Genomic DNA, 20,127 nt, shown 5'->3' with positions numbered 1-20,127 from the left:
TCTGGCCTTCACTCTTCTCTTGTGGCTGCTGCTGTGGTAGCCTGTAAAGATAAGGACACGTGCCAGACCCTGAGATGCTTCATGACTTCATTAAGAAAAAAATTTTTAACCGGTGTTTCTAATATTTTATGAATCATACAAGCCCTGGTATTTGCAAACTCCAAGCCCTCCCCTGTGACTTTGAATATTCCAGTGTTTATCTTAAAGAAATTGATCACAGCAATTCTCACCGAAACTTAGAGGTCTCACAGCTCTGCTGTATTTTTTAGCTTGAAGCTTGCTGTGAAGTTTTGTTGTCTACTGTGCTGAAATTTGTAATGCAACATAAAAGGCTACTTTGGTGCTGGAGAAGGTTAACGTTTTATTTGGTAGACTTTGATCATAGAATTTTAGTCTGTGCTTATTTAGCAAGTTTTCTTTTCCTTTTTTTTTTTTCTTTTTAACAAGCTCCCTTCCTCCCCTGCTTCATCTGTCCCTCTTATGATTCCCCACACACCCATCCTGTCCTTCCTGAGGTGTTCGTTGCCAGGAGAAACAGTGCCATGACAGCAATCCTGGCTCGTAAGCTACTTTCAGCTCTCTGGATTCATTAATGTATGTTCTACAGAGAGAATGATGAGTGCTGTTACTGTGGTCGTAATGCAGAAGCCAGATGGCATTTGCAGAAGCTTGCACGGCACTCCCTTTCCTATGCAAAAACAGAGTCACATTACACTGCAGTAGGCAGGGCTGCTTTGGCTTTGTTCAGTCATAAATATGTGACTGCTGGAATTAGTATTAACACATTTATGGTGCCCCTCAGATGTTGAGTCTATGCCATGCAATGGAGGCACAGAGGTTGTTGAAGGCAGTGTGGTGTTCTCAGCCTTCCTGTAAGTGTATCATTATTCTTGTGATACAATGAATCTTTAACTACACCATATGTCACCTCTTATCCAAGAGGCTTAAGTGCGTGTCAAATCAACTTTTTAGAAACTTGATGTGTTGGTACAAGGCTCTTGGTAATAAAAGCCTTTGAAAATTAGAAGTGAAAAATGTCCCAAAGTGGGTTTTCCCCAAAAAAGTTCTGTTTTTTCGTCATGAAATATCTGAGAGTTTAAGTGGTAAATACATTTTTGTCATATCTACAGCATATTGCTTTGATCTTACACTTAAGTTGCAATGGCGGTAGTGATATTCAGTATGGTCTGTGTATGACACTTGAGAGAGGTTTGATGTCCATCTTTATGCACTTCTGGCACTGGTGGAATTAAGATAATGGCAATTCCACCTCAAAGTTTTCAATGTGTACAGCTACTTCTGAACGTGAATTCATTGTAAATGGATTGCTTAACAGCAGCAAAATAACACCCTTTTCAGAGGCCACTGCAGGCAGGCCTCTGGAAGGACGGATGGGATGAGCCTTTCTAAAGGCATGACTGTTCTTGGACATCAGAGGAGAGACTTCCTGGATGAGATGAGAGTTTTATAGCCTTCTTTTTACATGGGCATCCCTTTTTCACAACTACTCCCAGCATTTTAAGGCTGAGACCACTAGAAGTCCAGTTTCCCTTTCACAATGATACACCTTTGATACACCTCTATCCTGCCCTTCCTTAAGAGTCATCAGAAAGTGAAAAGCTCCAAGTAAAGCAGAGGCTAAAAGGAATATCTGCCACAGCAGTTTTGCCAGATGCAGTTGGCAGAAGCAGGTAAAATGTACTTGGTTCAAGATAAACTAAACAATGTGATATTTAAAAAAAAAAATCCATACCTTTGCTACCTGCACTGAGACCTCAAAGAGCGATGTTCTGGCTGTGGTGTGGCGTTATGTCTGTGGTGTGCAGTTATGTCCTTTGGTTGGCACTGACATTTTTCTTCCACCTATTCCAACTTGAAGATTTTTCTGCAGGTGCTTTGATGAGCAGTCATCGCATTTATTCATGACCTTTGAAAGATGCAAGCGCAGCATTTCTGTAACCATGTCTTTGCTGACTTGAGCGCTGTCAGTGAGGGCAATGGACAATCATTTTCATGAGACTTGCAATTCTGTTCACCTGTTTCACTCAGAGGCATCATCTGTATTGGGTGCAGGAAGTACAAAACTGTTCTGGCAAAGCAGCCTGGGAGTAGCTTTTGCTAGGGAAAATGCAATTTTTCAAGCTGATTTTCATTTACGAAGAATCAACTTCAAGCCCACTAATTCCTTTTGAGATAAGCATGTGGTTCAAAAGCCACATACAAGAGATGGCTTGTATTTGGGGATTAAAAGGTTGTAGCACTCTGTGTGCCAACACAAAATGCTGCCAGACTTGTTGCACAGCATCAGCATTGTACCTGTATGTCCATTTCTTGCAAGCCATATGTGGTTTGCATGGCATAACTTGACATTCCTGATATGTGGTCAGATGTTTACAAAAATACAGTGTAATTCTGTTTCCTAATAAATATAAAAATAATTGGAATGTAATCCCGAATTTTGCTGTATATAGTGGGTTCAAAAATTTTGTAGTAAAAGATTGATGAGTCCTTTAAACCCTATGTGAAGCTATGATTTGGTACAGAATGCTGTTGACTTTTCTGGAGAGACTAAGTTGAGTTTTGTGCCCTGTATCTAAGAAAAATTTGATTAGGGTTTCTTGATAAAAGAATCTTTAATGCTATGGGAACGTATTTCCCTTACAAATAAAATAACTTCCCTGTTTTAGGTAGATCCTTGTATTATTACCTCAGAATTTTTAATAGTGAGAAATCAATACAGTAACACTTTTTATATTTCAGAATGCATAGTTTCTTCTACTTTAATTTGGCCATAGAGTTTTCTTCCATTAGTTGTTTTTTTATCTTCATTATTTGTGTTTCTATCTTCTACAAAAGTATTTGAGCCCTGTAAAAAGGGAAATACTTTGACTGTGTTACCATCCTTACTGGTATATTGCCAATACAGACAAAACCTGAAAAAATGTGAGTAGAAGTGAATCTGTTAATAGCTTAGAGAGTTGCAGAGTGAATTAGAGACCCTCTGGACTCATAATTTAGAAAAAAGATGCATCATGTCTGGGTTTGGCTTGGAGGTTTCTTGCCTTTTTTAAAGTATTGATAGTTTCCAAAGGACAATTATGCCTAATGCTGTAACTACTTTTAACATATCTTTCAATTTATAAGGGGGAAAGAAAAGACAAAAGTTTAATAGCTGATTGAGTTGGTTCCTAAATTGGGTTCTGTTCCAATCTTTCTCATATACTTCATTTACTCTGGGTGTGTCACTCTAGTCTGCCATTGGGCTGTTCTAGTAGCAACTTGGTTTTGGGTCCTTTTCAGTATTTCCATCTGCAGCCTTACTGTGTGGCACATATTTATACATTCTTTAAAGACACATTCTCTTCAGTTGTCATTGCATGATCATTTAGATTTTATTCAGTAGGAGTTAAAGCAAGAAGGTTTTTATTATGGAGACAAGGTTTAAAATCAAATCCAAACTATAATGAATTCTGCGGGAAGAAAGGTAAAGAGGGAGAGAAGCAAAGAAGGCAGAGGAGATTCAGAATGGAAAGAAAATTTTGAAATCACCTCATCAAAATGGGAAAAGGCAGCAGTTTGATCTTAATACTTAAAAGGAATTTAGGGAAGTGTCAATGTTTTAATAGTCTGGCTAGGGTTAAGTATGTATCTAAATGCCAAGCTAGTTATTTCTTCTTCTTTCTACCTTTCAAACTTTGGAGCTTTCACCTTGATTTATATATAGATTTATTTTGTCCTCAAAAAGCTTTCTTTTAATTTAGGGCATTAATCCTGCAAGCACTTGCATGTGAACAAATATGTTGACCTCTACAATAAATTATCAGTTCAGTTTAGCAGCCAAGTGCACATAAATATTTGCAAAATTAGCAAAATATGGCATCTCTATAGTAGTGCCTTAAATAATGTTGATAAAGCAAGAAGACATTTTCTGTTTATAGTGTATTTCTTTAGGATTTTGGGTTTTTTTCTGTTGTGTTTTTGTTTTGTTTTTCTCTTCTCTGCCCTTTGTTGTGTTTCACTTGCACTGGGAGATCACTCTGGTCCATATCCCTTAAGCACTGGGCTGAGAGCAGTGATGGAGTTTCACAGTTGTATCTCCCTCTTTGTGGCACAAGCAACAGAATTTTTTCCTCTTCTCCTGCATTCCCTAGTGTATTGCCCCTGTGACTCTGAATATGGGAACTTCCATGTCATAATAGGGGAATAATTAGAGTTTCTTCTAAAATATTGCAGAATTGAAAGTGGATTAACTCTTTCTAGAGTTAATCCTCACTGGGACCCAAGCAGGCATATTCAACTTTTTCCATCCCATTTTTTTGCCACGAAGAGGACAATGGAGAGTCAAAGACCAAGAAAAAGGCAGGAGAAAGAGAAATAATAGATTAGGAGGAACATAAATGGGGGGGTTTACAGAATGAGAGTCCTTTCCACTTTGAAGAAAGAAATTTGAAGGTAGGGCAACCACATATTTACAAATAAAACTTGAAAGACTTGGATTACACTGTGAATAAAGGAGCTTATTGCCAATTGCTAGCAATTACAGCAGTCTCAGGATAAGGTGGGAGCCCATCATTCAGAAGACAGTGCCTGAATAAAAATCCAGATGTTTTAAATCATTATTGGAGAATAACTAACTTATTGTGCCCATTTCTTGCTGTTAGAAAATTTTCACATCCTACTTTCCTCCTCTTCTACTTCCATGTGATGTGGGGTATGTTATTTGATTTTCTCTCCATCTTTTCTTTAAGGGCTGTGACAAACTCACATTCAATGACTTTATCAATCCTATTGGGTTATCTATCAGCTGGCAGTGGTTGGCTGGCTTTTTTTCACCTGGAAAATGGAAAGCAGAAATGAGAGAAAAGTTAATTATGAAACTTTATTCTTTGAACTGATTTGTCTCAACATGGTTTTTACAGATGGGACTCAAGAATGTGAACGGCAGATTTATTGTACCTTAATCAATGTAACTTGATGACTGGAAAATGTAAGAATCAAACCCATTGTGAATGAAACATTTTTGAGCAGGCATGCAGAATTGTCCTCTCAAGTAAAACCAAAGAATGGTTTATGAAGGTTCTAGAATGAATGGATTTACAGTTAATATTGTGATTGTAGAAGGAAGATTAGAGATCAGTTTGTTTTCAATGAAGTTGTCATTTTGTGACTTTGAAGAGGCCAAGAGAAATGTTTTGCATGACCTGGCTTTTGTAGCACAAATTCATTGCACTTGGAATTGTAACTGCTGTGCAGTGGCTGTACCTCCTGCTCTGTGGGATTGAGCTGGGTTTCACTGTACCTGCATGCATGCTGGAGTTGTAAGGATAGACGCTGCAAATATTTTTAGATTAGCAACTAATTCAGCTAGTGACTCTGCCGTCTTATTCGGGTTGGCTGATCATCAGACAATTCCATTTTGTTTTTTCCTTTTAAATGTCATTTTTGTTTCTGTGTTTAGAATGGTGATTTTTATCAGGTTGTTTCAAAGACAGAAAAAGTGTCTTTTTACCTGCTTTAAAGAAGGGAACCTCAGTGCAAATAAAAGCGGTTGTCCAAAGTCACACAGTAGCTCTTCTGGCCATACAGAGCTTCACCAGTGCCTCCTTCCCTCTCTCACCTCCTTTCCCACTGCCCCATCTCTCCTCCCTCCTCTTTTTCACCTGTATCCTGACTTTTTTGTTTTCTTTCCTAACTCTAGAAAGCTTTCATTCTATCTCAAATTCATGGCTACATTTCCACTTCTGTTTGTATATGTGCCAGCAGGAATACATCTTTAGGATGGGGAGGTACAAAAGCCCCCTCCTTTTCTGCTTCTGGGAACAGATGGTGATTACTGAGGAGCTGATTGGAAGAATAAAAACCTTTAAGGAATTTTAGATATTTGATTTCCTCCTTTGCAAAAGAAGTTTATTTACATCTGCATCAAGTTCCTGTCATAATTTTCGTTGATTAATCCTATTGAGACAGCCAGTACACCTCCTGGCTTTCAACACATTTACATTGCTTTATTGGAGTATACATAGATGTGATGTATGGATGCTAGAAACTATTGGCAGTGGTGCAGGAAGTTTTGTTTGCTCTTTTTATGTGTTTTAAAAATAATACTGTGCTCAATTAGATGAAGACAATATCTGTAATGTGTTTCTTGAGGCAGATGGTAGATGAGAGAATAAAAAGTGTTTAATTTCTAAGGGGAGGAGAAATGAATCAACAGAATGGAAATCACAAGCTTTTCTTTTTCTTTTCAGTATTTACTATGAAAATCATATTATAATATATCCTGCCATTTTATGTCTAACTCTCCATATATTCAGGCCATTATGTAAAGTAGTTTTATTGTAAAAATGGACTTTTGGTTGCTGTAACCATTTAGCTGCAGTTTAGGGTTTAAAGTTAAGATTTTAGTTAAATGCTTTCATTATGTGTGACCTAAAATACTAGGTAAAGGCTGCATTTCACTAGACTGTTTAAAGTTTCTGGAATGTTTTGTTTCAAAGAAGAAAGATGACATAGCTAAGGCTGAATAGATGTAATTTCTGGAGAGAAAATGAGTTTTAGTGCATTTGCAAATGCCACACTGTGAAATGCGTGGGTGAACAGGAGACAGTTAGTTACCTTCAGTGCTACAAAACACAACATCACAGAACTTGGTTATTATAAATCTACTTCCTTTTTCACAGCCTTGGATGACTTTCAGACTCCTTTTCTCACACTTAAGAAAGCTAGACCTTTTGTAGTGACGTTAATAGGACTGCAGGTTTTCTCCTGTACATCTTTTATCAGAGACACCCAAGGAAGCTGGAATACGTGCTCTGTCCTACTGTTTAGGAGCACTCATGAGAGTCAGCTCTCCCCTCCTCTACTTACAGAACTATGTTTGAACTTGCTGGTATTTCAGGACATCCAAGCTGAGATTGATGCCCACAATGACATCTTTAAAAGCATTGATGGAAACAGACAGAAAATGGTGAAAGCCTTGGGGAACTCTGAGGAAGCTGCTCTGCTCCAGCACCGCCTTGATGACATGAACCAGCGCTGGAACGACCTGAAGGCAAAGTCAGCTAACATCAGGTGAGTAATGAAAACATCAAGGTGTGGTGGGGAACAGTTCCTTTCTTCTTAGAGGCTTGACAAATATGACCACAGCATTGAAATGATCCATGTACTCTCTTTCATGAAGGACTCCTGAGTGGAAATATGAAAACTTGGTGAACTTTTTCACCAGGTAGGCTTAACTACTTGTTTTCTCTTCAGAGCTTTACAGTTGTAGGTTGCTGACCTTGTACCTAAGTTTCCAGAAAGTGCATTGAGCCTTTGCTTATTGCACATCAATGGCAGTGTCAGTGAAATAATTCTGCATATCTGCCATGACTTCGAGGAGAAATCAGAGGTTTGTTGATGGTTTTGTTTTTCCAAAATTTTTGTTTTGAGATAACTAAGTTACTAAAACTTGCATCTTAAGTACCTTGATCCATTTAATTTGTTTTGAATTATTAATTCAAATTAATAATTCAGTTGCTGCTATTCAATTGAAATTTTTTTTAAAGTACTTATATTAATCAAGAAATGCATTTTACAGCTTTTTGACCCTATCTGTGCCAAGCTCAAGTGTGGTAATTGTTAAATCTCAGTGATGCCGCTTTTGAAATAGATACTGCCATATTCATTATTGTATTAAATTCTACATGAAAATAAATAACATAGAGAATAATTTCTAGAGCTTTTAATTGCAACAACTTGCTTGTTGGTTTGAGAAATCTGTTCTTTTTAAACAATGTTAAACATTCATATGAATATTCCAAAGGCCAGGAAAATGAGCCAACCTTGAAATTCAGGCACAAGAGTTTGGATGACTGAAATAGAGGGGAAAATTTCATATTTACTTTTCATGTCCACTTATCCTATCACCAACCTTCAGCTGGTGAACAGTTAAATGAAACTGTTAAATCAGCTTCTTGAAAGCCCTTGAAGGACTTGAACCCAAAGAACCAAGCAGTTTGGTGTGGGGGCTTGCAGAGACTGCCTCCACCACATGCACAGTTCAATGCAAGAGCTGTTGGACTTGAGATGTTAAAAGCTCTGTTCACAAGTTTGTGTGAGAGAAAGACAAAAGCGTGCTCTTAAAATAGTAGCTTATCAATTGTGGAGTCCTAGCAAGAACCATTGGGTTGCTTGACCATTCCTGGGCTTGGTCATAATTTGGGAGAAATGGATGGCCATGAAAAAGGGCCTTTAAACCACTTATCCTGTACAGCTATGAGTTCCAAGGCTGTAGTACAGAAAGATTGATTGTGCTCAGAAATTGGGAATACATTTTCTGAATTCATTTTCTGTTCTTCATAGTCATGGCATGTGTATCCATTGGGCAGCATTAATGTTGCTCTCCTGGTACCTGCTGTGCTGTGGAGCCACATGTCACTGGAGATCAAAGTGTAAGATAGGCAAGACAGAGAATACTGGTGCAAATCTAAGAAAAAGAAATTATCCTTTCAAATCTCAGTCGCTACTGAAAAGAGCATAGTATTTCTGAGTTAATGTATTTGCTCTGCTCTTTGATTGCAGTTCACTTTTCTAACTTGTGCAAGAGTCCTGAAAGCCTTCATAGGGGAGTAACAAAGCACAGAAGTCTGTTTGCCTTCAGTTTTTGCTTTCTTGGTGTATCTTTTTACAAGGATGAATTGGAAAGCAAAATTATATGAATGACTCAGTGAGAACAACATGTAACTTCTAGATACTAGAACTGAAGAATTAAAAAGCTGATTGTTTCATAAAGGGTTTAGCTTGGCATAGTGCTTCTAAATTAAAGTTTCTGTAAGCTTTTTAGAATATTTTCAGGTATGCATACATTCCAATTATTCTGTTTTTTAATTGCTGAAAATGATGCTCTCCTGAAGAGAGACTGCATGAGTTTTTCTCATCAATTCAGTCCTTAGAGCTGGTGTTGCTAGTCACTGTGTTGTTTACTTCTTTGCTACTGTAACTAAAGGGAGTTCCAAACTGGAAAAGCAGTGCTTTTCTGACATATTTTTAAATCCACAGAATCTGCTTAAACCCGTACTTGGAGTTTCTATGATGCTGCACCTCTCTCCTTGATATTGTAGACTTAGCTTTTCTTTTTCTGTGTTTATCTTATTCCCAGGAAGAAAACAAAGCTGCAGGCTTGTGGGGGTCTGCTTTTTAAAGCCAAATGTTTAGGGGAGATTCGTTTCTCCTGGGGCAGGAGGTGTGAGGATGTTAGTGTTTGGGGGAGGGTAGAGGTAAAAGCATGGGACAAATGGAAAAGGAGTTTCTCTCTGTTTCTCTATATTTAGACCACCCACCAATCTTTTTTTTATTCTGTGTGTTCCCTCGTCACTCAGCAGGAAAAGTGCTACCTCCATAGCAGAATCGAAAGCTGAGGAGGTCTCCAGCTGTGAAGAGAGCCTCTCAGGGTCAACAGAAGGGGAGTTGTGTCAGAGTTGCTGTTTTTCTGGATTATTTTATTCAGCATGGGGGGAGGGGAAGGAAGAGTTCCTCTCAGTCTGGTCAGTTGGATGGGAGGATCTGTGTTCTTCAGGTTCATCCCGGATTCCCTTAGGAGTGGTTTGCATACCCAGTGGTTGCTGCTGGTGTATATTTGTGCTCCAACTCATGCCCAGACACAATCATTTATAACTGACCTCTATTTTGATCAGAGCAGATTCTTAAGCCATCACTTGACCTAGTAAATCCTGAGTTTGCCAATTCACTTGTCCCATGAACACAAACACCTGAAGCTTTGTTTGCAGGTTGTTTATCAATGAAGTACCAACCAAAGCAAAGGCCAGTAATCCCGAGAGAGAGAACAGTAAAGCCCAAGAAACATTTCAGAACTTTTGCATAGTTTATCTTCTCTTTCTGATAATGTCTGTATGACAAATATAAACATGATACTAAAACTTTACACTGAATTGCAATTTAAAGCATATCTTGACTCTCTTGCTCCTGTGCAGCATTTGCTTTGAATGGGATTTACTGAATGTGTTTCTTTGCTCCCCAGGAGAATTGAATGCTTGTGTCTGCTTTTCGGCTGCTGCATCTTACTTTCACTTTCAGTATTGCTTTTGATAAGATTAAGAGGATAGTATTCTGGAAAAATCCAGGCTGATGTGATGAGTTTTTCCCTGTTTATTTTTTTCCCTTTTTAATGTCTTTCTTTGGGAGGTTAAGTCACTTTGTACTTGGTGAAAAATTTTGAAGTCCCTGCTGGTGTAGCCATTTCCTCTCCAACCCTTACTGCTCTACCTCTGCAGGATTAACTTGCACTGGACTTTGAAACCATGTGCTTGCTAGTGTTATTTTTGGTATTGACATTAATTTGGCATGCACACAAGTACTTAGTGGTAACTTACAATGCATTTTATCCTGTAATATATGCAATATCATTCCCATTTATATCAGATTAGTTATTTTACTATGAATATTATTGCATTGTATGTTACAAAGTGGTGAATCACCCTTAAATTGTCCTTTATCTAGTTACAGGAGTTTTTCCCCTCCTTACAAAGCTCCAATTTATTTTGCATACAAGAATTCCACTAAATAACTAGAGCAGAATCTTGAAGCCTCAGAGAGTGCCAGTTTTGAGAGGTGAGAGCTGCTTATATATGCTAGAAACAGTAATATGTCATCATGAATAGAGATTTCACTATCAAATGTACAGAAAGCTATAAATCTGAACATTTTAATTGCAGTTGCTACTGGAAGTTCCCAAAGATATAGATATACTTTTTTTAGCAAACGGAGGCTAATAGCATCACTGTTAAGTTCAAATGTGGGTTGCCTTGGCTTAGATGAGAGGGCAATGTGTCTCCTCTGCCTGATGAGTAAGAAGTATAACTCTTTTCATTTCAAGAAAGAAGGGCCAGTTCTGAGTACCTGAAAAAATATCAGGAGAGTGGAGACACTGCATTCCACTCAGAAGCTGCTGGCCTGCACACCAAGGCCAGCACAACTTGCTTGTGCTTCAGTGCCTGGTGGGATGCTGACTCTGCATTTAGGCCTGACCTGCTAGCAGCTCATTGCAATTCAGTGTTGAGATAAAAGTATCAGTGAGAGCAATAAGGGACAATAGAAACCATAACACACAAAACTGTAGGCAATAAAATGTCACTTGTAGCAACTACTTCAGTTTCATATTTTTTCCCAAGTAGTTACTCTCCTTCACAGGAGTGAAGAATAGATTCCTCTTCCTAAAGGTACTTTGTTTATCCTTTTCAGAAATATGGATTTTTTTTTTCTTTGTATTTCCCTCCTTATATTCTCTAACTTGACTGCTTTCTTGTTTCATCTAGTATTGGTGGGAGATCTCAGTATGGCCAAACTTAAGCTTGTGTTGGATTTAACCTTGTAGCACATAATCCCTTCAATCCCAATGCTGTTGTATCAGCCGCAAACATTCACTCTAATGTCATTTGAAATGATAATGCAAGCTAGGTGAAAATTTCTAGGTGTGATTCTCAGAGAATCAGAAAAAAAAAGATAGCCAACAGTGTGCAAAATAGGAAAGGGAATAGAGTTTACTTCATTCATCATTCAGAAGCAGGGAGAAACTTGCAGAACTGGTGTCAGACTACACTGAGAATCATTCAGCTCTACTCCCCCATCTGTGTGAAGAAAGAAACTTTTTTTTTTGCTGATATAAATCAGATACATGCTGATCTTGAATGATAGCATAAGAAAGAATGACTGCAGTAAAAGAGGGGTAGCTGGTCCATTTTGAAGATTTCTATGCATCTTTTTGGCACTGCAGGGAGAAGACACTGAATCTCAAGGTATTTCTGAAAATTATTATTAAAGAAAAAGATATTGTGGAGTTTGATTTATTTGTCAATGAAAGTGAGGAAAAGATTCACTGTATTAATAGTCTAATAACTCAACATCAATGAGAGATGATTTATTAAGTAACCATGTGTCACTGACTGATATGTTCAGCAGCACAGGCAGTTTGCTATTGATAACTACTGGTAGAACACACTGGATTTTGCTTCTGGAGAGTCAAGGTCCTGGCATAAAAGAGTTCAGGTTTGCAGTGCTTTAGCTCACAAAATGATGTTTGTGCGTGTTGCACAACAGTGGGGGAGTCACTACAAAACACAGGAATTTTTTATGTTGCTTAGACATGCAATGTTCAAGGTTTTAGATAAGTTACAGCACCAGGGACATATTTGTCTGTGTTTCTCCTTTGCTTATTTTGATTTGGTGTGTAAAGTGTTCTGAAATAAGGTTTTTTTTTTTTTTTAACACAGAGTTGCTTTGTAATTAAACACTTGAAACAGTCTCATCTTAGTGATGGAGTAATTTTGTTTGTTTTCCCAAGCTCGTTTTGCCATTCAGGGCTTTAAAGATGCTGTTATACTGTATCACAGGGCTCACTTGGAGGCCAGTGCCGAGAAATGGAACAGATTACTGACATCCCTGGAAGAGTTAATCAAATGGCTGAATGCAAAAGATGAAGAACTGAAAAAACAAATGCCTGTTGGAGGGGATGTTCCAACCTTACAGCAGCAGTATGACCACTGCAAAGTAAGTTGCTTAAGTTTTATGGATATGCTACTGCGAATTATAGAATGAAGCAAATTTTTGTATGGGAGAAATGATGAATGCTTCCTAGTGACTTACCTCTATAAAAAAGTTCTAGCTCTCCACCCATTTTGCTTACCACCTTGCCTATTAAGGCACAACTAAGATACACTATAAAATTTTATCTAAACTATTTTTGAGGCATATGTTCAGTCTAAACACTATTTCTTTACTGTTCCTTGATATTTTTGTAATTCTGATAGGTGAAGCTGTTATTTTAGTCTAAAAGTTAAGGAAGGCATGCAAAAGTAAGAAGTGACCAAGAGTCATGAAAGCCAAGATGAATGTAAATTCAGTAAAACTATGAACAGTGCCCTTCTATGTGTTATTAAACTCAACAGTGATAGCAGCCCCCTACCCATGCACATTTACACTGCAAAGGTGACTCAAAACTATTTTAGAGAGCTAAAGATTTTTCTCTGTGTTGTACTGTTGTAACTATAGCATGCTGTTCTAGCTTTCTGGTTTTGCTTGTCCTGTTCTGGTTTGTATGTGACAGGCTATTAATTCCTGAATAGTTCTCAACAGTAAAATAGTCGCTTGCATCTGCATTTCTTCATTCATGTAGCATGTGGAGTCTGTCTTGCCAACTCTGATCAGTAATCAAGTGAAGATGGTTTTGCCAATGGAAAAAAATTCAATCTAGTAAAGCTGGTTCCATCTCATTTGTTGATATGTATGGTGTAAAGAGAGAAAGAGAACAATGCAACATTATATAGCTAATTACATGATAAATATGTTCCATTCTGCCAGCTACACTGGTGTCTTTTCTGCTGCAGTGTTTGGCAAGGGCAAAATTTAAGTTTGGAAGAACTTACTAGTACAGAAATACTTGGAATACCGTGGGGAAGTACAGAAAACGTGGCCTGTCATGAGCAGCACTTTTGCATCTTCACTCCAAAATAGAAGTGCTTAAGGAAATCTGCATACATTTCTTCTTAATTTAGTCTTTTAAAGTAAATTTATTAGCATAAACTCAGGAACTTTGTTACTTGAGAGTTCATCTCTTCCTAATCCACTTAAAGCATCAGGCTCTGTTTGTAGGCGCATCTGCTGTGATTCTTTTTCTAATGATCAAATGGTGTATTATGGTGTATTTATTGCCAAAGAGCAATAAAAGGCTGAATCAGAGCCAAATATGATTTTGAAGGAGGTCAGTGGAAGGTGGTAGACCACTACAGGTTGTTTTCTGAAGGCTTGTTTGTGTCTTGTGGAGATTACAGTATGTGCATGATAGTAGCAAATAGTACTAGTAAGTGCCTCTCATCTGAAGAACTCAAATTGATTTATAAAACTGGGGCTTTATTCTGAAGTGGAAAAGTTTAGTAGTAATGATGCTGGATGGCTGATTTGGACCACTAGTGAACTGCAGCAGTATGAAGGAGAGAGCACCTCTGGGCTGCTTAATCCTTGCCCTTATGCTTAAAGAGTAACTGATATTTTGTTAGGTGTCAAGGTTAAGACTCTTGTGAGTTTATCCGGGAGCTTTTGGAGACTATTCTTTCATTTTTCAAAAAGGCAATTTTCTTGCAATGTCACAGTGAGTATTGGATATAGTTGCCTGAGTCAAGTATTTAATATGAGCTGCATTAATGGTCTGCAACAGCATGAAGTCAAAGCCATCCTGAGTATCACTTTATGTTTTATATACCTATGCCAGCAAAAGCACTGTATACACTTGCAGGTATTTCTTAGTTGATGTTTGGATGACTATTTCCAAACAGTTATTTTGTTAGGGAAATCGGGAGATTCCCATATATCTTGTAATGATACTGTGTATACCAAATACCAATTATTAGCAGACAGCATTTCACATTCTGTTGAAGTGTTGCTTATTAGCTACTGCCAGAGGAGGGGAGCTGAACCACAGCTGTCTACTGGTTTGATTCTCATGGCAATGCTTCACTGCTGCTTTTTAGCAGGAGCTGTTCATTCCTTGCTGAAGCTGCAGTTTACTAATAATAAACTTGATCAAGTTGAAAAGTTGTGGTTTTTTTTCAGAAAGAAAGTGAAAAATGAAGGAGTGAAAGAAAAAACCCAACCAAAAGCTGACAAAATAAAACCCCAAAGTCTCTAGAAGTCGTTCTGCTTCCTCAGCAAAGTTAAGTGATTGATTGATGTAGTTAGGATGCTGGATGAAGTGTCCAGGAGGACACTTGGCTGAGGAGCACAAGTTTTATTCCTGTAATAATTTTTTCTTTTCAAAAGATTATGCCAAAACTGCCCTTTCAGTGGATTTTTTGTAAACTTTCTATAATTCCATGTTGTCAGTTGCTCTCTGCCTTGTAGTGTGGGTATTTCTGGCTGGTGTCATTTGCTTTGCTGTTAAGGTCTCCATTTGGAATTTCCTGTTAAGCTGGGAGTTTTCAATGTTTAAGGTGTAGCTGTGTCAGATGAATATTGCAGAGATATGACTTGATTTCCCTAGCTCCGAAGGATACTCCCTTGATTCCACTTCTCATCACCAGCTGTCCTGGTACTTTTTAAAATGTTTCTTTGCCCATGCTTCTTCAAGCATTAAACCTCCTGAACATTTCATTTTTAAGATTTACCTTTGATCAAAGGGGTTTTTTATGATCCCTTGTTGAGTTTCTGCAGCAGTACATCAGCTAATCTTGAAAAGGTTCTCCCAGGTATGTTTGTGTGCCTCTGCTCTCCTCTTTCCTTTAGTTTCACACCTAAATGTAGATTTGAAGTTGTCTTGATGCAAATTGAGCAGTTCAATACCTCACTTTGTCTCCACTACTCTGTGACCCATTTTCTCCATTTTTCAACTTGCTTGCCTGATCATGTCCTTGCTGGCACTTCAAAATCTGAGTGGTAAAATAGTGGCTCAGCTCTGTAAGATGTGCCCTCATGATAGTCCCATCTCCTTTGCTTTATTTTTCTGAGTTCTGTTGTATTAGCATTACTTTTTGCCTCTAGTTACTCAATAATTGTTGTTTTTTTAACCTGCTTTTTCCCCCCTCAGGTACAGGGAATGAATTCTTTGCTTCAACTTAATGGCACTAATTCTATAGACCTCTGTTAGTATCTCCCTCCCTCAGTGCTTGGCTTCAGCAGTGCTAGATAGATAAGTACAGTATTATGTGACAGTTTGGGTTGGCTCACATTGTTTGGGTGCTACTGAGATCTGTTTGGACAGGAGGAAATAAATGGTTTGCTGTTTGATTTTAAACTTCTTTTTGTTTTGGATATCTCTTATTCTCCTGTGTTTTAAAAGCAAACATTGCACAGAGCACTGTTAGTAGGTTGAATTAGGGCTACAGATTTAGCCTATATTTCCCAGCTTAACAGAAATCTTTCAGGATGTGGCAAATATTTATAATTTTTTGACTGTTTTTGTATGTTGTTCAGCCAAACTTCCATCAGCTGGAAGTTTATCACATACTAAATGCTGAGTCTGTCAATAAGCACATCCAGTCTGGGTGTTGAGTGTTGCTCTGTGTGTTGCAGGGGCAGGGCAAAAGGAAATTTAAACAATGGTGCATGAATTTCCTATTTTGATTATTCGCAAAAGTTTTTCGTCTTTAGAAGAGGGGTTTTGGAACAAGAAATCCTAAGAATACTGGAAGATTTGGGACGCTGAGAAGTTAAAAAGTACTTGAGCTGAAAAGTTGTTCAAGTAGAGTGTACTTACAGCTGAGTCTATATTCACACTCCAGAAGTGTGGGACACAGGGAAGGGTTTATAGGGAAAAGAAACCGAAGGCACTTACCCTTTCAGAGTTTATTGCCTTTTTTTCCCCCAAAATTTTACTTTCTCACTGTTGCTAGTTCTTAGCAGCAGCTCATGTTTCCCTTTCATTCTGTTCTTTACCAGTCTTCCATGTAAATATTTATTTAGGGTTTTAATGTGTGTGATGCAAATTTTGGTCCACTGCATAGACCAAGAACAAAATCCCACACCAGCTCATCAAAACTGAAAAACCAGAATCACCATCCCCAAGCCTGTTCTTCCCAGACTCTATCCCTCGAAAATCCACTCCTACTTGCATATTATAGTATGCCAGAAAAAAAAATCTGCAGCATTACAATGAAAAATTAGTGGAATCGCTGGTTTTGTGCTTGTGCAAGTACCTAGAGTCACACGTATGTACAAGAGGAGGCAGCACAGATACTGACACCTTGTTCTTTGGAGATGCACTGGGACCTTTATGTATCTCATTTTTCTACTGGAAGCGTTTCTGACTGTAGCTTTTTGAAAGTATGCTTTTGCTAAAATACAAAGAGTCCCTAAAAGCTATAAATCAGTGTGGTGTAGATTCCAGAGAGAGAACCAGGACGTTTCAAATTAAGCAGAAATGGGTACCCTCTTGCATAAATCCTGTTGGCTTGTGTCTGCATAAATGAGCAAATGTCTAGCTATTGCTGAATAATGTATGTATCTTGGATCAAAGAGATGCTTCACTTAGCTTCATTTGAGCTCAGAATGAATTGGCAAAGGACCTGTGAATGTTTGATTGATAATTTTATATCTGTGGATAGGTCATTAATATTTTAGATACTCTTCAAACTTTTTGGGTTGCTGTCTCTGTATTTCATGTTTCAGACTTTGTTTTGTTAAAGTAATCAAATAATGAAAGTTGTAGTATTTCCGTCTGTTTTACTCAGCTGTTTTCACTTAATCAAAGGTGTTAGCATAGCCAGCTGGAAGCTACTTTCTCTGTTGTTATCCCTTCAGGGGTGCCTGTAATTCTGTTATTCTCTTAGACAGTGGCAAGAGTCTGTGAGGAAAAAAATCTATTTCTAGCCTTAAACTTTTCTTTGCTCTTTCAGTTTGCCTGTCTGACTTTGGGCAATGGGCTTCTTCTTAAATTACTTCCTACCTAATTATTCTACATTTGTTTTTCTGGTATATTTTCTGTATTAAAATCTGCTTCCATGTTGGGAATTGCTAAATCCAAGAATGAAAACAGAAACATTAAAGTATTGGTGCTGCTTTAGGCTATACTCTTAATATACTCTTAAGTATAGAAAAAGCTTTATTAGTTGTAACTCATTTCATCACATAAGACACAAAGTACACAAAGTCTCTGCTGCTTAGAGGTGGTCTGCTAAATTGGTTGGTCAGTTAATGGGTGGTTGCTAAAACATTAATTTTGAATACAGTGTGAGCTATGAAAGGAGAATTAAGTGGTCCATGGTTGGAAGTGGAAAAGCAATACAGCTTCTTGCTTAGAGGAAGAGCTGCAACTTGGTGTGATGGAGAAGGATGTGATGGAAGCAGGAGCTTGAGCAAGCTGTACCACGCTTCTCTGAAGTGGCTCTTTAAAGTCAGGATGTGATTTCTACGTGCTCTAGCGAGGAGAATAGCAGCCTTCCCAATAGTCTAACAGCATTACTGAGGGGTGTGAGAACTCCTTAAGTAAACTTTTAGGGGATAAGAGTTTTTTAAGAACTCTTGAAATTTCGCATATTTGAGAGTCCTGAATGTTGATTATTGGTGAAAAAAAATCTATTGTACTACACTGAAAGTAGGTACTGCTCAAGGACAGTACAACTCATTAATCTTTAACTGAGACTTTTCTTTGTGGTGTGTTTAGGAGGAAGAAGTGGAAATTGTGGGTGGGAATATTTTGTTACAGGAGAGGAAGAGTGTAGTTAATGTTTGAAGTTAAATGAGGATTCTCAAGTGGACAGACATATGTCCATTGCTCACTAAGGATTTACTTAAACTGATTTGTGCACTACATGACTGATTCAGGTGTGTGTCACTGCTCTCCTGGGCTTTTTCTCCAGAAGAATGATGTGCAAACAAAAGCATGGGACAAAGAATGAAATGTTAAATTAGGATGCCGGTGCAGTGTATTTTTAACTTTGACGAAAAATAGTTTCTCCTGGCTGTATTTCATCTTGTTCCCAGAAGTGTGGTTGTCTTGCGATAAGTCAGGAAAGTTACAATAGATCAGTACTTAAAATAATAAATAACCTGGATAATAAAAGAACAAATTATTCTGTCACTAATGCAGAGTAAAGCAGGTTATCTTACTGTGGGAAAAAACAATTCATAGACACTTTTCCAGTACAATAAGTGAAACATTTCTGTGGGGTTGCCTTTTTCATAATATCATTTTGATGTATATAGCTCATGCTGCTCTTTCCTGAGGAATCATTGTCTCATTTGTTTTAATGAAAGACTCCCACATAAATTTTTAGGACCTCACTGAGTCTTTTTCACACCACTGAATAAAGGAAGATTTGTAGATATCCTCAAATACTTATGAGGTCATTCTGACATTGCTGTGGAGGAGAATGCTTGTGTCATAAATTAGGCTTACATTGCAGAAACAACACAGCAATCAGCCTTTCACTTTGTCCTTAAAAGACTGCCTGTTTCTGTGGTATCTTTTTATTTCACCTCACAAAAGACCATCTTGCTCCATCACTGTTAGGAGTAGCCCATCTACAACTAATGACATCTTGTAACATCTTGATGCACTGGAATGTAGCAGACATCTGTTTCTGTCCTGTGTCTTGTGGCTGGCTGTGGCCTGACCTTCAGGGGTGAGCCATGAGCACAGCCAGGAAAGGTGATGGAGCACAAGCACATTGGTGACTGATTTTTAATCTCCACCCATAAGACAGGCACTCTATTCTCTTAGCTACATGTGTTGTTCATCTTGCTGTGTTCTTCTGACTCTGCTATATCCCTTGGGAACTAAAGTGACTGCTATTGCATGTGATACTTAGGATGAAGTTGCACCAATGCAATGTTTGACACTGTAATACAACTGTGGCATTTTTTGTCATTTTCTGAGGATGCTCAATATTTTGTTGGCTATTTTTTGGTAAGTGGCATATTAAACAAATTATTTCTGCGACCTGACAATGAAATTCCAAAGACCTTCTCTCTTAAGCTGTAACTGCTCAGAAAAATGCTCATGGATTTAAGTTTGTGTATGTTTTTTCCTAAGATCAGTTGGTATTTCAATTGCATTTAAAAATGCTGGGTACCTCCTGAAACCTAGGGATGATATGTCACCAGATGAGCTGCCTCACTGGATCCCAGAGATGGGATGGTATAAGGAAATGAGACAGGACATTTCTCTGAATGCAAATATTGTTTTTTGCTGAGGTCTGTTTTTCCAAAGGCAGAGAGCCAGGAAAAAACACTGGCACAGTCACAGTGAATCTGTTTTTTCAACTGGAGAGTGCTGCTAGAGGGCCACAATAATACAGGGTCCACTGCCATATTTTTTTCAGATGCTTTCGTAGCCTGTATTAGAGATGAAAACTGTTTGTCCTGCTCATACCTTTCTCATTTTGACACCAATTTGAGGTTCTTTCTGTATAGTCAATAAAACCAGCTCAGCTTTCCTTGAATTCTCTGTGGTCTGTTTTGATAAACTGGACCACTAAGAAGAAACTTACTCTATTTACCAAGGCTATTCGCTTGTTGTTCAAGGGGTGGAGTGGAGCTTGTAGAGATTAATGCAAATCTTAAGAACCTTTTTATATAACTGTTACTTTTCCATGTGAAATCTGTGCAAGCACTAGAGAGATTTATTTTCTTTAGTCTTGTGTT

At 38.0% G+C, this 20,127-nt stretch overlaps 1 protein-coding gene across 12 annotated transcripts in view; it reads left to right on the top strand.

Annotated features, from left to right (window-relative positions):
* The window catches only part of UTRN (utrophin), a 347,871-nt gene that overhangs the window by 221,884 nt on the left and 105,860 nt on the right, over positions 1–20,127 (top strand). For 8 of the 12 annotated variants that reach the window (XM_074537592.1, XM_074537591.1, XM_074537590.1 and 5 more), the window contains 3 exons: positions 6,899–7,071; positions 7,181–7,225; positions 12,387–12,543. In XM_074537592.1, the coding sequence (XP_074393693.1) occupies positions 6,899–7,071; positions 7,181–7,225; positions 12,387–12,543 (375 nt within the window). The remainder of the gene's footprint in view (positions 1–6,898; positions 7,072–7,180; positions 7,226–12,386; positions 12,544–20,127) is intronic. The other 4 variants (XM_026794820.2, XM_005489187.4, XM_074537597.1 and 1 more) reach the window with 1 other exon arrangement.

The sequence above is a fragment of the Zonotrichia albicollis genome, chromosome 3 (assembly GCF_047830755.1).
Source record: "Zonotrichia albicollis isolate bZonAlb1 chromosome 3, bZonAlb1.hap1, whole genome shotgun sequence".
Taxonomy (NCBI): domain Eukaryota; kingdom Metazoa; phylum Chordata; class Aves; order Passeriformes; family Passerellidae; genus Zonotrichia; species Zonotrichia albicollis.
This window is presented reverse-complemented; position numbering and strand designations above follow the sequence as displayed.